The sequence below is a fragment of the Daktulosphaira vitifoliae genome, unplaced genomic scaffold (assembly GCF_025091365.1).
Source record: "Daktulosphaira vitifoliae isolate Bord-2020 unplaced genomic scaffold, ASM2509136v1 Scaffold_1, whole genome shotgun sequence".
Taxonomy (NCBI): Eukaryota; Metazoa; Arthropoda; class Insecta; order Hemiptera; family Phylloxeridae; genus Daktulosphaira; species Daktulosphaira vitifoliae.
In genome coordinates, this window is record NW_026099572.1 from 76,784,961 (window position 1) to 76,803,539 (window position 18,579).

The window sequence follows — 18,579 nt, forward strand, 5'->3', positions numbered from 1 at the left end:
AATGACTATGTTGGTGTTAGTTTCGCCGGTAGTATTGTGTTAAAGAAAAGACAACTTTAGGATATATTTGGAGTTTGTTATCAATCAAACAACGCTTTTCATGAATGTCCAGGGGGTCGAAGTGCAGACGACCGCTGATAGAATGACGTAGTAGATTTTCCAGGACATTATTCACGTTGATAAAGATCACTGCGGTTTGTTTCTTATCTTCATTTATATCCCACTCTAAACCACAATTAGTTGTTTAAGGATAATTTTAAAATAAATTTTAATGTCATATGTATCTTTTAATATTACAAATGCAATTAATCAAGAAAATTATATCACTACAAATATATATATATTTATTTATTTTTTGGAGATTAAAACTATTAAAACATATAACATTATCAAACTTTCTAATGAAAATGTATTTTACTAAATAATATTTTATTTGCCTAATACACTTATTATAACAAAAAACTTAGCATAATATTTTTCTATAGACTAAATTGGCGAATGCAGAATGTATAATTCATCATTCAAGTAAAGTTCATCGTTATTAAATTTTGTTTGGGTTCATACTTTTTCTATTAGAAATCACACACGCGTTATTAATCATTTTAAGAATTAAGAATTTTCTGGTCCAACAGTAAGTTTCTAAATATTATGAAATGAACTCCTTTATAAAATTTAAAATTTATAAATATTTTTTAAATGTATAATTATCGTTACATCCTTATCTGTATATTACTATATGTAAACGACTAAAAAAGTTCATAAATTATGTAAATGAGATTGTTTTCCCTAAGTATTAAGCTTAGTACTTATATATCATACAACTTAAAATATTGATACTAAAAATATTGATTTAGTATTAAGGTAATAAATAATATACTAGTACATTATTAAGCTAAAAAGATACTTATTGACGACGATACTAAGAAAAAAAATAATAACTCGGCTAAAAATATTTTTATCGTTTTATATATTCCACAAAAGTTTTCATTAGAAACATAATTAAATAATAATAACTACGAAGAAAACAAATTATTATTTCTATTTTAAAATCAATATAACTTTCATTGAATTTTATGAGCAATAATAAAAAAAATAGTCTACAGCTTAATTCCGAGTGATACCTTATTAATATTTTTGTTATCAAGTATTCAGATCTTATTTTGTACATTTTTATCCCGTGTTTACCATTAGTTGAGTTGGGTATTCGATAATTCTTAAAAAGTTTAATCTACTGGATGATATTTTCAAACATACCATATTATCGACTTTTAAAATTTCAAGAGACCTTTTGTATCTCCAACATAATAAGCTTTTCTAGGTTTAAAAAGTTTCTATTGTGCAATATACTTAGGTGATAATCATTCTAAAATCAATTAAAATTATTTGTAGTAAAATATTTCTTTAGAAATATTTACATTATTATACGTTTTTAATAAAAAGACATCAATATAATGATATTTTATCATATAAATTTTTCAAAACTAATTTTCATTATTTTCAAAATAAAATATTACTCCAAAAGGTTTAATTATAAAAATTTTAGAAAATGTGAATTCCAATCAATTTTTTAGTTATCGATTAATAAATATGGAAGGTTCTGTAGAACTATTAAATGAATTCAAACTAGTACGACAAAATAAATTTATATTATCCACTTTTGCAAACAATAAAAAGTATTATGTTACTAGATAATTTGTCGTATAATCTCGTGCGTTCGTGATGAAAATGTTAAATAATGGGAATTCAGTAATCACGCTAATGTTTATGTCATTAAATAATCATAAACCTTTTTCGAAAAATCGTTGATAATTATGTAAACGTCAGACGCATGTTCGCATTTACATATTGCATGAATATATAATACATATATAGACTATATACATGTATGTATATACTCGAGAATGATTTTAACGAATCGCAACTAAATATTTGTATAATGTCCAGTATTTGTGCTCTTTCTTAATTCCATGAAATGTGACTGTTGTGATTTATTTCTATCAACTTGAAAACATAGAACTTTTTTACCATTATAATTCGAGTAATCATTAGTGACCTAAAATCGACTATGTTTTACACATATTATTTGCCAATGTATAATGACTTTGTTACTTTTTACTTTTTAGCTCACGTTAAGAGGTAATACAAAAGTTGTAACTTTTTAAACAGAAACTAGCTTAACTTCATTTTGAACAACTCTAAGAAATACTCGAAACTAATTTCTAAAGAACTACTAACAATTTGTAAAATGTTCACACGCAATAATTTTAACTTATTATTCTGTTGAACAATATGTTTTATTTATTGATTTTTTTAATTTTTAATTATAGATGAGCTAATTGAGTTCGTGCGAGTTTCGAGTTCGAGGAATAAATTCAAACACTCCGTTTTCTATGACTTTTCCGTACAAATTGTATTCAAAAAGAATTAATGTTTTCTTTTGTAAGCTGCTTTCGATCTTAAAATAGTACTTTAAGCAATACATTTTGCCATGTCAAAGTTTCAAGAGTCATAGTTTCATGAATGAACATTCTTCTGGAATTAAAATATGTACGATTTTAAGTACATACAAATTAAGGAGTTTTACGAATAAGTCGTTTTTAAAAGTTCTATGCGATTCGGCGTATCGATTATTTTTAGAATTAATAATACAAATATTATACCATTAACATGTTGACTTTGTTACAATAGAGTGGTGGTGCTCTATACGTCATCAAAAATTAGCGTATACTGCACTTTGTGGCTGTTGAGTCAGAATAAATTATAGTCGAGTTTTTCGTTAGGGTCACATCATTGTTTAAGAAATGATTTACACACTCGAGACTCGATTTACACACGGTTGATAAACGACCAAGACGACATTTGCCCGACATCGTCGGTCGTAATTTAAATTAAAAACAAAAGGCTCTCGCTTATGAATATTCTCACGGTTGTCCGCTCTTTTGCCTCGTCTCGTACCCAAGTGGCGATGCTCGAATTCAAGATGTTTTTGCTGTAAATATAACGCACAACCGTTTCCTTCCTATTGTTTTGGCCTCGTTTGTTGAAAAACATTCCTCTTTAGAAGGGAAACGGGAGTGCCGAAAGACTCGAGGGGTACACAGGAAAATCGTCGGAAAAACCTCTGCTCTGTGCCACGTTGGCCCATGGCTTAATGGTTTGGAAAATAAAATAAAGACCGTGCCTCCGGAATTTACCAAATAAATACGACTGCGACCAAAACAAAAGTTCGAGCGCACAAAAACGTCTACTAGCTCTGTTGTGTATATGGATTTTTGTGGACATTTGTGTGTGTGGGAATTTTACACAGCTACTGTAAGTCGCACAGCAGTTACTCTGAATGTTATGGGCACATTCGCATAAAGAAAAACGAAAAGTGGTGGTCATACAAGTGGCGACGAGCGAGAAGATAAAATTATTGTCTTTTCCACCGTTACCGCCTTTTACCATCGTTCAGAGAACAAATGTTTTTATCGTTAAAACACTGAAATGTTAAATCGAGCCCACATGCTTAGTCAAAAAATACATTGAAAACAGTTTGTAAATACAGAATTGTTCACGATCGAAACAATAATAATTTTTATGGTATACATTCCCATATTCCCAATAGTTAGCGCAAAAAGAATGTCTTTTCTATTGTCATTTTCTCAATACATATTTCAATGTTTAACACTGTAAAATAAACACATGGAAACTCGAATTTTCCCTAACTCTAAAATGGTATAGAAAATGTACAACTGAACGCTAATAAAATATTTTTTTCCAATTTTACTCTAAAGGTGGCTACTTTGATTTAGTTTTTTCATAATGTTTACAAATTAAAAAATATATATATTTAAAAAATGTAATTTCTGATATTTCATAGTTTTAAAGTATATTAATAATTTTCATAAAAAAAAGTAACACAAAATATTAAGTAGATTAAAAGTGTATTTAATCCTATTTGAATTACTACCTTCAAATTTTAAACGTTAAATTTAAATTAAATAATTAAATATAGGGTTAGTACGGGTAAATGTGTCACCAAAAAAAGTATCATTTTAGATTTATTATATATATTTACAGATATTGGCTATTGTTATAGGTACCATTTATCTCTTTGGTTATAATCTTTAAAGTTAAATTTAGAGTAGAACTTTAAAAATAAATTGATGCATGAAACACTTTTCTAAAGTTATGGTGAAGTATGTTTTTTGAATGTAAATATTGAAGTTGAACAACAGGATATAAACATTGAAGTATACATAATTTTCTATAAAAACTTTTTTTCAGATGTCTGGTATTAAAATATCTTACTTTTCATAAAATGTTAAAATAATTTTTTATAGCACTTTTAATAAGTACATATAAAGCAGAATAATTAACATTTTATAATATAAGTGAAACGCATACAAAATTCATTAAAAATATATTTTTAGTTTATAATACTTCGAAATGGTCGATTCTTTAAAAAATTCCTTTTAAGTATGACATTTTTTGTTTATCATTTCATATTACAAAATTTGATAAAAAAAAAAACGAAAAATGTTTAATTAAATCGAGTTACAGTTATAGTTGAGTTTTGTTATCATAAAGCTATTTATAATATTTAGGCCGAATTTACGCACATACTGTGTCTAAACCTATGCTTTGTTTTGGATTATGTAATAATAATAATAATAATAAAAATAAGCTAATAAAAAAGTTGAGCGCCAACTATGGTTATATATTTTCATTTATAGCCATCAGTATATCGACGCCCCAGTTCACAACTACAATAAATCAAAGAACCTATTTTTCGGAGATAACGATTTTCAAATTTACTTTTATGTAAAGCTGTAGAAAATATATTTTATCTGGTTTAAAATATATTCAATATTAAATTTTACAACAGTACTAAAAAGAAATTATTACATAATTTTTGTCACGTTAATACTACTATTACAACAGTAGCCCACATTTTTAACATCTAAAATAATTTATAATATTCAGATGTTCCACTATAATCTGACAAAACCTATAACTTTTGATCTATTAAATACTTGTAGTTACTTTCTTTTTTAAAAACTTGTAAGAGCTTAAAACTATAAATATATATTTTTTATTTTATAAAAATAATTAAAGTTTAATCAAATTACTAGAAGTGATTTAAAAATAAATTCAAGATAACCATTTCGCAGAATAGATTAAATAAGAAAATATTTAGTAACATAATCGTTTTATAATATTTTGTAATTAAATTTCTAGTGTATTTTAAAACTTTTAAACATTTTATTGCTTTCATATTTATTTTGCAGTATTAAACGTTGATCAATGTTCATCAGATATGGGTAAAAGTGACACTTTCATTACACACTAAGTATTGGTTATAGGTATGGGATTTCGTCCCAATCCTCATAAAATGACAAACGAAATTGCAGTATTTTACCATGATAAAATAATGCAATTTTGTTAAGTGTTATTTCTTAAGTGCGCTTAATAAATAAATTCCTCTAGGAAACTATTTTATGTTACCACTAAATATTTCTATTGACTATATATATTTCTGAACAAACAATTGATTCTTATTTTTTCTTTTAATTTAGTTTCTTATTAACTGCCTAATTGCTAAGATATGTTTCCAACTACTGACAGGCCAATTTAGATTATTAAGACCTGTTTAAACGTAACTATTTTGACAGCATTATTTCTTATTTTAAGACTTACCTGTTTTATAGTGATTATAGTGATAAATGTCAATTACAGAGATATAACTGAAACCAAAGCGATTTACGATAATTATCATCAAGCGTATATTGTTAACCTTCAGTTTTCGCAGCGCGCACACACACACACACACATATTTATGGTAAATATAAAACACAAAAATTTATAATAAATAATACTGTCATTCACCATACTTTTTCAAGCAATAAATTATGACTAAATGATATTACATAAATAAACAATTATTTATATGAAACACAAAAAAAGTGATTAAAATAATAATAAGTGGGGGGTTTTATGAGCTCTATATACAAATATATTAAAACCATATATCACTCTTTGCCTTGATTTAAAAATATTAAATATTTGTTTGGTGTTTTTGCTTACTATTGAATCGTACACAGTTTATATTATTAAACAACACAATAATAATTTGAAGTCTTTGAAATATAATATTCTACTCATTAAGTATAAATAATAAATTAGAAAAAAATAAATATTTTTTTTAATTATTAACTTCTTTTAATAATTAGTTAGACAAACAAATAAAAGTTGATTTCTAAAAATTAATGACAATATGATTTTATTAGAATATTTATTGTACGCAAAAATTTATATATATGTATGGTAAATATATTTCAATGCAATAGAAATTGATAAAGGTCGACTTTAACATAAAATCTGAATTGCTTTTGATTTACAGTAATAAATTTTCATCATTGATTGCGTCGTAAAATGAACATAACATTATTGCTTAAGTGTTTATTTTTTAACATTGAATTTACTGTTAAAAATTAATTTTAATGAAGTTTATGTTTTATATTATTAAAAATCTAGTAGATATTTTTTGTTGTAAAACATGTAAAAATCAGTGCCCTGTGCTTTTAAAATAAAAATATAAATAAGTTTTTTATTTCGCAACACATTTTTCCTTTAGGTGTGATCTCTTAATTTTGGCCATCACACGGGTCAATCATATACAAAATTGGTACTGGTAGCATTACATTTCATATAATTTAAATGAAAAACTACTAGTTTTGTCATTTATTTTTTTTTTTACATTCAAAAAATTGAATAATGTCATACTGTTTGATTCAAAATAGCTAAACAGAAATGTAGTGAAATTGCCTATAGAAGACGCCGTCCGTTAAAATATTTTGTTTGGAAAAATTCGTTAAATTATTGATTTAAATTTGGAGTACCAACAGTATTTTATTAGTTTTTAATTTCGATTGTCCTTATATTTCATTTATATTTTTTAAATAGTCATATACCTAAGTAAAAAAATAAAATCAAACATTAACGTAATTATTATATCAAAATGTAAAAATTTTAAATGTAAAATTTAAAGACTCTGAGTGGTCATTTAAATTTTTACTAGTGTTTATCTATCAAATATATAATAAAAATTGTACCCAAAAGTTATTCTTTTTTATTTTTTTCACTTAAATTTATAATTTATATTTACATACTATGAACTACAATAATTTGATGATTTTTTTAAATTACAAATAGTTATTTTTGGGGTGAAGGGAAATTTAGAACTAATTTATATAAATTATCTGTCATTTCTTTAGTAGAAATTGTTCTTATTATATATAAATTTTTGTTTTTTTTTCCATTTCACTTAGTATATTTATTTAGGACGATGCAAACATTTTTAATAGACTTTGTATTCTGCTTATCGGACTGAAACCATTTCTCTTGATAACTCAACAGGGAACTAGAGGCGGTGACTGTGACGACAGAGGAAATGTACCCAAAGAAAATTAGCTCTACAAGGGGCCGAGACTTTTAACAACACTACACGAAATAAGATTTATACCCATACTTTTAGTTCGCAATAAGAGCGGGAAAGTGGCTTGAGAGTTGTTTGAGCTCTTGATTGCTTTAACTAGTAGCATTTGTAGATCCATTTTGATCCATTATCACTGAAATAACTTTTGCAGTCATATAGAATAAATATAAAATTACCGAAAGTTTACAAATGATAAATTCTATTCTAAAAATTAAAGTACAATAAAATAATATCCTATGGACAAAGCTATTTTTATGGCATATTACTTTGTTAAATGTCAGTACCTAGAATACTAACATTTTAAAAACTTCAGTTGAATATATGAAAATTAGTTTAATAAATATTTATTTAAAAATAAAAAATTGAAATGAGCATTTTGGTGCATTTATGAAAATTGTGTGGATAGAGGTTTAAAATACTAGTATCAACTTAATAAGTTATATGTAAATAATTCGGAGAAAATGGACTTCAAACATATATATACAATTATAAGTACTTATTGTAGTATATAATAAACTGATATAAACTATTACATGTTATGGTAAGGTCAAATTTTTTAATATGTCAAGTTACAATAAATAATAGATGAACTACTAATTACAAATGAAAAATTGTAATTATTAAATAAATTATCAAATTTTTACATATTGCATAATGATCTAACACTTTTTAGAAATCTTATGTGTTTTTTATAAAATGTCTCAATAATTTGAATATTTCAATCAAACATATATTACAATTTAACACATTAAAAAACAAAATATTGTTTCAAGAATATTCAATACATTATATTTTCAAAGTAATATAATTTGGTTTTATAACGTGTAACGAACGGATCTGAATTAATATATAGCGTTTAACTAACACACTCACTTGAAAGTATACTTCTTGTAAATATTTCTCTTTTAAATTAGCTTAAGTTAAAATGAGAAATCCATTTATAAATTTCGTAGTTTTGTACAGCTATAGTGGTTTAGTTGTTTAATAATTAATTTGAACACCAACCTAATATTACACAGGTTTTTGAAATACTTTAATAATGATATAAAAGTCCAAAGTCTTCTTAAAGAACTCATAGTTCATATTATACCAAGAAAATATTAATTTTGTTAATATTGTCTCTGATAATAATATTAATCATGTGTAATTAAAAAACATCCTTCTAATTTATTAATAATTTTACAAAACATATTATATAATTTTATAAAACAATTTTTTTTTAAATATTCACAATATACCTATATACGGACTTAAATAATTTCTAATATAATTATGTTAGTTTCTTATCAAATTCTTCTATAAACATTTCCTTTGGATTTTTAGGTTTCAAAAGAATTTCTGTGGTGTCATCTGCTTTGCCATGCAAAGTCACTTAAACAAATTTTCAGAAATCAAGTTTTTTATTTTTTATTGTATTAGTTATGAACGTCAAACATTAGTATAGATATAGATCGGTTTTACAGTTATTTTTTCATAAGAAAAATTAATTCTAAAATAAATTAAGAATTTACTATAATATAAAGTTCCTAGCCGACTAATAACAAATAAAAACAGCTTTACCATTATTATGTCTACTTATTACACCTGTTAGTACCAGATTATTTTCATTAGGAACTCCTAACTTTACAGAAGAGATTCATAAAAGTTATGTTGGAAAAAAAAATGCTTTTGTCATTACCGAAAATAACTAAACAGTTAATGTATTCATTGTTGGAAAAATGTAGGAAATCATAGTAGTACTTTAGTATAATATTTAAATAAAAAAATATTATTTTAATAGTAACATTATTTAATTTATAATTTTTCAAATCATAAATGTCGTAAGTTAAAAAATATAAATAATTTTAAAGAAAAGGAATTCTTTATCGTTTGGAAATAAATAATCTTAATAATGTATTCGGCAAATATATAATTATTATACATTCGATAAATTCAGAATACAGAATTAATTATTAACTCTGTACTATTTGAATATTAAAATACATGATAATTTATTTATTATTGTCCAATAGATTTATCCTAAAATAACAATAATGTTATAAGCATTTATTTTTCGATTAATAAGTGCTTATAATTATTATATAATTAATATAACTATTTTGTAAATGCATCCCTTAACCCTTATAAGCAGTGTAGGTCAAATGGAAAGGTATTAGAGGGATAAGTAAATTATCATAAACTATTCTTTTTTGACATATTTGTACAATTATTATTATATACACTCTATATTTTAAAAATTGTATGTATTATAATTCAATTTAAAAGTCATTGAGCAGAATTAATATGAAAAAATGATTAATCCTATAAATTCTGAGGATTGAATTTAAAGTCTTGTTTAATATTTATATGTAGGTAAATTCAACAAGGCACTATTGTAAAATAAATTAACTATTTAAAATAGGCTTAGTACCCTTATAAAAAAAGGGGCCTATAATATATTTAACCACTTAAATATAGAGAATTAAATATTATTCAACAAAACAAAACAATTTTTTTATCATTATTATTATTTTAGAAGTAATCTAGTGGTCAGTAATAAATCAATCATATTTTATGTCACTATTGTTGTATCATGAAGATTTAACTTCTACAAATAATATAATATAATATACAGAGTGATTGATTTATCGTTGAATACTGTATCTCTTCTAAAATAACAAAAATTTTGAAAATTTTATATTTTTTATTTATTTAAGTATTATTTATTTCTTAATTTAAAAGTAGTTAAATACGTTTTAGGTCTATTCCTTGTCCCTTATAAGGGAACAAACTTCATATTTTTTATTGGAAACATATATAATCTATTAGCTTTTTTATTAGATAGTGGTCTAATTAAGAAAATTTTGAACCAGTGTTAACACTTATGTTCTTAGAAAGAGGAAGGATACGACCGAGAAATGTCTAGTGATAAAAATAACAAAACCCGCACCTCATCTATAGTCTGCATTCTAAAATATTTATATATTCCGAAATATCGGTGTAAAAGTTTTTATATACTTGTATTTTTCTTATTTCGATTTTTTATCTATTAAAATATATATTTTTCCATTTTAAAAATCAAGTTGAAACTCTTATAACTTTAAGGGGTAATTCGAAAAAGTACTTAATAATTAATAAACAGAAAAATACATAAACACTTCGAAATAATAATTATTTTAGAAAAATTTTAGTAGTGAACATCAGTAAGTCAATCACTCCCGTAGTGGATAAAAGAAGAAACTATTAATATAAAATTCGTTTCTATTAATTTAATTTTAAAATAATAGCTGAATTATTTTAAATAATATTTTTAAAGTTCAATTATTTTTAAGATTTAATAAATCAAAATAAAAATACAAAATATTTCGCAAAAATAATTTTAAAAAAATTGAAAGATTAAAATTTTATTAAATCTTCTCTTGGCTCTATAAACTGTTAAATAAACCCTAAATTTGTTTTAACACTTTTCCACACCACCATTATTAATTTATTTAAGTTCAATCTTTAAAAGAACTGGATTTAAACTTAAATTTGGTTTTACTACATTAGCAAATCATAAACACTAACCAAAATTTAAAAAATCATACCGCAAGACATACACGTAATTTAAAATATAACCAGAAATTCTATTTTTTTTTTTTGCTTATTAATTGTCAAACGCTAAATTTCGTGCAAAAAATTAGTAGTATTAATAATATAAAAATTATGAAAACATTTATTATATTTGGTTATTTAAAAATCGTCACCTTAAGATTTATTATTTCTATATTTATCATGAATTTTAAAATGTATTGATAATCTAGATCACTAAACTTCTATTTAATATTTAATTAGCCTTTTTTTCTTTTTGTATTACAGAAAATGACATTGCAAAATCGTTATTGAAGACAAGGCATGGAAAAAAATCATTACGTTGAACACTTGCAAGTGCTTTGGGTATTGTGTTTCTGTATAATAAACAGTTATGCCATTATTCCAGGTAACAAATTTTTTTTTTTACTATAAAAAAATATTTTATGGGGGTTTATATAGTAAGAGTGCTTTAAGTTTATTACCACTAAATATTTTATCGTAATCAAATACTTTGCATCCCCCTCCAAAATTGTCGAAAAGATTTTAAAATTATTGCTTTTCTCTATGAAAATAGCTAATAATCTCTTACTAATAAAACTATTTTTAAACTGATTTCTTTATTTTGTTAGCTTAACTTTTCTACACTTCAGAATTAGATCATCTTAACTTACTTGCAAGCCAGTTTTAAAACTAAAAATATGAGAGGTTAAATTTTTTTTTCTATTGAATAATTTTTTTTGAATTGTGTGATTTTTAATAACTATTTTTTGGTAACGTCCAAAATTATGACTAAAATAATTAAACTTTTCTAAGTAGAGAGATTTAATACCCCCCACTCTTGAGATGAACATGCTAATAAGAGTAAAGCTTTATTATTTGTAATGTGATGGTGTCACGTTTTTATAATCGTGAGAATTATTTTAATAAAATACAGACAGCACATCCGCTGCCTGAGACTGGTGAATTAACAAATAATATTTATTGCCAAATCGGCAATAGGTGTAATTATTATAAAAACCCAATAGACCTGACCATCGTGGTCAGTCGACTCCAGTGCCTTGTGTCATTCATCAGTCTCAGTACTCGGTTGTCGCTGTCCGGCTTACTGTTTAAAGTAAAGTCTTTGTTTATTCCTTTTCTAACCTATATACTCTTTTCCTCGACATTTCAGAGTACTTGTGTCTTGCACTTCGTCTGCACCTCATACCTAGGTGTTACTCTTATTCTCCCTTCCTATAACAACAGCCTTTCGACACCCACAGCTAACCCGGAGTGTCAGCCGAGCACGGTGACTGCTGTACGACAACACGCACGTGAATACCTAGACAGCAGGCACCACCTACTCATATTCATCTTCGTACACATAGTTTCACTTTCACTCGTTTACCATAATTCCATCTTTACTGTGTTACGACAGTAATATACAGTCTTCGAAAAAATGTCCAATTAGGCTTCTAAAATATAATGATTTTAATGAATTATATTATCTTAAAAATGTTTTTTAACTATTTAAAAAATATTCAATGTCAAATAAAAAGTATGTATTATGTAAAATGATCCAGAAATAAATAATATGCGACTTTATTTAAAATTAAAATTATATTGAAAATATTTAACTCAAAAAGCCACAAAAATTATTAAAATATCGCGGATGGATATTTCGGATACAATGTTAACATTATCCATGTTAAACACATACTGACACTATGATCGAAAAAAAACTCCTTATATACTCCTAGTAATCTTATCAGCTAGTGACGTTATTACTAAGTCATGTTATCATATTTTGCCAGTCTACACAAGTTTTATAATGAATTTTTCAGTGGCCCAAGATCCTAATTAATTTTATTATTCTTATTTTTTAACATTTCTGTTTCCTTCCTTATTTTAAGTTCTTTGTAATTGTTTACGTTTTCAATTATTATTATGGCTATAATATTTCTTAAGTGTTTTTTAAACCTCACCCTTATATATCTCTCAAAAAATGTGTTAAGTTCAATATTTTTTGAAGTTTGACAGATTACCAAATAAGTAATTTAATAATAATATTAATTTTTCCAAGTCAATAAATATCGTTCAGGAAAAGTTTTTTAAGGTAGAGTTAATGAATCATTACTTTAATAATTGTTGATTAAAAATGAGGGCTTATCGATTACATTTAAATCTTTCTAATTTTCTGGGTCATCACAGTGAGAAATTTTCAAACAGAATATATACCAAGTTTAAACAAAAATTCGAAACAAAAAATGAAAAAAATTATTCTTAGAACTAAAAAATAAAGGCCAAATAAATAATTTTAATAAAAGTTTAGTAATTTAATTTTCTAAAAAATAGGAGGATGATTTAGTTAAGAATTATAGAAAAAAAGTATATTTTTCGATGACGAAATAGAAATACTTTAGTTGAGTCTTAGGTTAAATGTTTTTAGTAAAAAAATTTACTATTTAATATATCCTAGTAAGTATTGGAATAAGGGTCAAAATTGTTGATTTTAATAATCAACACTTAGCAAGAAGGAAGTGTTTAAAATTTCTACAAAAAAATCTGTTATAAGTAAAGGGGGTTTAGGAAAAAATGAAAAACATTCCTTCGCAAAACCAGATAGGAGAAATTCCATAATAATACTGAAAAAAGACTATTTCAATAGAGTATCAAAAAACATTCAAGAAAGTCCATATAAAGAAATCAAAAAGAATCCATTAAGTACAATTATAAGTGAGGCTATAAACGTTATCAATAGTTCAAAATTAATAATTGGAAGAAAGTCTAGATTTTTAGTGAAATTTCAAACACTCAAATACCTAAACTATATGCTTTGCTAAAAATACATTAGCCGGTAATTAATATGAGCCCTATTGTGTCAAATATTATGCCCCGATTTACAATTTGTCTAAACACTGAGTAAAGTTGTTGTCATCTATTCTAAAATTCAATAGCTTTTCAATTAAAAATATAACTGACTTAGATCAAAAATATCTTGTTATAATATGCAAAATATCAATAAGTTAATTAATTTTGGCGTAGTAGTTTTATTTTTGAGAATTCCGATAAATATAAAAATTGACTTTTTAAGGACTGGCTAAAGAAACAAAATATAGACCAGAATAAAAAAAATTAGCTTATTAATTTAACAAATTTATGCATGGGTCAAAATGTTTTTCAGTTTCAAAATAAATTTAATTAGCAAATTGAGGACACAGCAATGGAAAATCCTCTAACATTATTTTTAGCATAACTTTACATGAGTAGTTTGGAAATAAATTTAAAAATACCTATGAATATTTTCCGAAAATTTGGGTTAGGTATGTAGATGATATTTTTACAATGATAAACCTAATACATATATTTATTACGTAACCCTAAAAATAAATTATAAGAAGGGGGAATCGAACATTTATAAAATACAATTTGGAAGTTGTAATAAATGTTACGTAGGGCAAAACAAAAAAAGAAATATAAAGGTCTGGTTTAAAAATCACTTAAGAAACATTAAAAATCAATAACATGATAAATCTCTTGTAAACATTTATTGACACATATCATTCAATTAAAACCATAAAACTAATTAAAAACGTAAATACCAAGAACTTAATATTCGAGAAGATCTAACAAATTTTTCTCAATTGATGNGGGGAATCGAACATTTATAAAATACAATTTGGAAGTTGTAATAAATGTTACGTAGGGCAAAACAAAAAAAGAAATATAAAGGTATGGTTTAAAAATCACTTAAGAAACATTAAAAATCAATAACTTGATAAATCTCTTGTAAACATTTATTGACACATATCATTCAATTAAAACCATAAAACTAATTAAAAACGTGGTAAATACCAAGAACTTAATATTCGAGAAGATCTAACAAATTTTTCTCAATTGATGAACTAAAAATTCTATTGAAAAAGTTACAGCTTTTAAATTTACTAAATTTATTAACTTTATTCGCGTGTTTTTTTAATTAAGTATTTCGATCATTCATATGCATTGGTTCTTTTGTAAACGTGGTCGGAACTTGCAAACCTATCGAGTGGTGAGATGTAAGAATAGGAAATAGAAAACCGTAAAAATAGAGAGGAGATTACATAGAAGAAACACAAAGGCAATGGAATCCACGTGGTCTGATAAAGCACCAACTGTAACCGGTGTAAATTAATGATCAAAATGCCGGCTAATGGAAAGAAGAGCAAAATTCTTTTTTTGGAAAATCGGGTTTATTGTTTGGTTTCTGAATTGATGCCAACTATAAGGCCATAACCATATCTTTTCATCAAAATGTATTCTAGTATCTTTTTTCTGAACTATAATATATATATATATTTTTAAGTTACTTCAAAAGTTATTTTATCACCCACGCATTAATTTAAACTTAAATTGTAATTTTAAGTTAAATAAATAAAAAAGTTTCTCTTACACATTAATTCATTTATTTTTATTTATTAATATATAAATTATTTAATCATGCTTGTTCTTTGAAAGCTTTTAATAAAAATAGACAATAAATTAATAGCATTTATTTAGTTTACCATGAATTACTTCCATTATATAAAACTGTGCTTATTAATAATATAATCGAGTGCACTGCAAGACTTTTAATACACGTGTAGAATCCCTTAATGTTTTTCGTTCAATTATATGATTGAATCTTAAATAACTATTAATACTATCTACTGCATTATGTTAGTATTGCTATTTTAAGTACCAACGTAAGTACTTTTTAAACTATCAATGAATTGTATGTAGCGTGACCGGCCTACTCAACATTTAAAAAAGTCACAAACTGTGAATAACAATTGAAATTCTCGCTAGTAGAATTACATAAACTTCAAAAACTTAACTGTACTACCCTAATGCTATTGAAATTATTATAATGCTTTTTCACAACTTAATCCCTCAAATAAATAACTAAATATAAGTAATTTTATTTAATGTCTAACATGATTTCAGTAAACCGTCTGCATAAAAATATTTTCATGTTAAAACTATACCGTTATTAATTCACACTAACAATAAGCCGCTTTATGTTAAAAGCTTCTTAAATTATGTACATCGATTAAATCGTGTGTGCTAAAATTTACAAGCGTTTCTTTTAAAATTAAACTAACGTTCTTCAATCAAAACGTTATTAATTGTTAAATACTGCGGCAAATCTTCGCAATTGAATATTCCTGTTAAAAGGCATATTCTATAATGGCATAAAAAATCACTCATTCTATAATTTGATTTACGACAGGCCATTAACACTATACGGTAGCATAAAAAAAACAAAACTTTGTATGATGATAAATAGACTGTATTTTACGTATATGGTATTACAATTTGTGTACTTACTTGCTTCTACTTTAACAATTGAATCGGTATAAAAAGCATGTTCATTTCACCTCTTTTTAGCATTGCAGTTGAAGCATTTCCGATAATAAAATGACCAACAATCAAAAAAGTAATATCTATAAGACAAGAAAATAAAATAATGATAGGCTCAAATTTGAACACAATTTTACCTAGTGAGCGAAGTATACATTTTGTTATGAGTTAAGTGGAACTTGTTTAACACTTATTTTTGGAAGATCTTCCATATTTTTTACTGACGATTCCACAATTCCCCTAATTGTGTCCACTATAGAAAAATAAACTTCCATTCTATATTTTCATTCACCAAATGCTATATTAATGCCTTTTTGTGCTCTTCAGAATAAATATATTTTAATAAATCAACTAATTGAACAGTCGCTGCCTTAGCGCTTATGTTAAACGGCGTTGTTTGCGTTGATTCTCAGTTGGATGATCACACGGAAACTTTAACAGTAATACACTTCTTACCCCCTTACTGATTCTCTTAGTGATAATAAATTCATGTGTATCACAAATTGCGGCTATGTAAGACAATATTGTTCGTTTAGAAATTTCGATGTCTAACGATTAATTAAAAATATTGTAAGGAGATCTGTCGATTTTCGGGTCTCAATAAAAACCGAGTACTCTAAACAAGTTGGGTTTTAGTACATTTGAATAATTAACAGCTATATCAACTCAGACATATTTTATGACCACTTCATTAATATCATACCAGTTTAATCTAACATGCTAATTAACTTCTTTCGTAACTTTACTGTTTCTTCTTGTATTTTTACTCTTGTTAATAAACCATCACTGTAATAGTCTCTTGCTAGCACAGAAAAGTTTTCGCGTACTTCTATAGCTAATTTTTGTGGACACACTGATGCTAAGCATAAACCTAGTCTTACCCTGTAGGTTTATTCATGTATTTTTAGTGGTTGAGTCGTTTCTTTGAGCGATAATATTCATTGATATTTTCGGTTGCTTTTTATAAATTGTATTTACCGGTAAATTTTAATTATATCTACGGCGATTCCGTATACGAAACCTAGCTAATAATTATATATATAAATTCTTATTGTAGTCTTTTGACAATGCATCGTTTAAGCTCGAGTTTTATGTAGTTGTACATGAAACATCAAAGACCACGCATACTTTAGTAGTAACACTATTATCATTGTGTAAAACGTAACGGGGCAAATATCAACCCACTTTTTGATAGTTTTCATTTACAATTCTTATTTTCTTCATATACCCAAGTCAGCGAACTCTGATAAACATCCTATATATTCTGCCCTTAATTTAAAATGACAACCTATTTTTTTCCACTGATAGCCAAGGTTTTTTTATTATGTGAAACGATTGTCCGAGGTTAGTCCCGTTACTACGAAAAGGCTGATTAACCGACCTGACCACGTCACGTGTTAGTATGCGTTCAAATAACTCCCTACATTTTAGTTCTTCGGCAGTTTAAGAAACATAAGTAGGATAAGTAGATAAGTAGGACCAAAAATAGGTTATTATTAAAAAATGTATTATTAGTATTAAATATCCATACTAAACTCTTTTATATAAATGAAAATAAAGTTAATGAAGAAATAAATATTTTAGGTACTTCAGAGAAACATAAAAGAGTTTGTACAATTTTAAAAAGCTTATTCTCAAAAAAAAAAAATTGTTGGATTTGGTATATTTTGCATAAACGGATATAATATGACACACGTCGTATATTTTACAGCGTGTCTCAGATCTAACTGGCAATGCTTACAATTTTTGATACAATTATCATTATGTTAAAAAAAATTTTATTTTTAATTATTGCCTTCTTAGACTACATTTATAGTATATTTTTTCATTATATATCACTAAAAAAAAAACATTTTTCTTTTAATTTTAAAATAATCATTTTTAAGTGATAAATAATAAAAAAAATTACTTAAAATGTAGTTTAAGAAGGTAATAATTTTTTTCAACATATAATAGTTGTATCAGTTAAATAGATTTTTTTTATGTACCCAAAATTACAATTTTTCTACATATTTCGGTGTACGGGATTGTCAGGTGACGTCCGTTTTCAAATGACTTACACTAAAAAATCCTGTGCTTACACTTCCCCTAGCCTACTTCATATAATATGTCACTTATCAATATCTTCATACTCACAAATTACAAAATTATCATAAACCACATTTATTACCTAAATGTAAGTCTTT

At 25.4% G+C, this 18,579-nt stretch overlaps 1 protein-coding gene across 5 annotated transcripts in view; it reads left to right on the forward strand.

Annotated features, from left to right (window-relative positions):
* LOC126909563 (uncharacterized) overlaps positions 1 to 18,579 on the forward strand; it is a 166,079-nt gene that overhangs the window by 84,800 nt on the left and 62,700 nt on the right. For all 5 annotated transcript variants that reach the window (XM_050692001.1, XM_050692021.1, XM_050692008.1 and 2 more), the window contains one exon: positions 11,318 to 11,438. In XM_050692001.1, coding sequence (XP_050547958.1) covers positions 11,354 to 11,438 — 85 coding nt within the window. In that variant the 5' untranslated portion in view covers positions 11,318 to 11,353. The remainder of the gene's footprint in view (positions 1 to 11,317; positions 11,439 to 18,579) is intronic.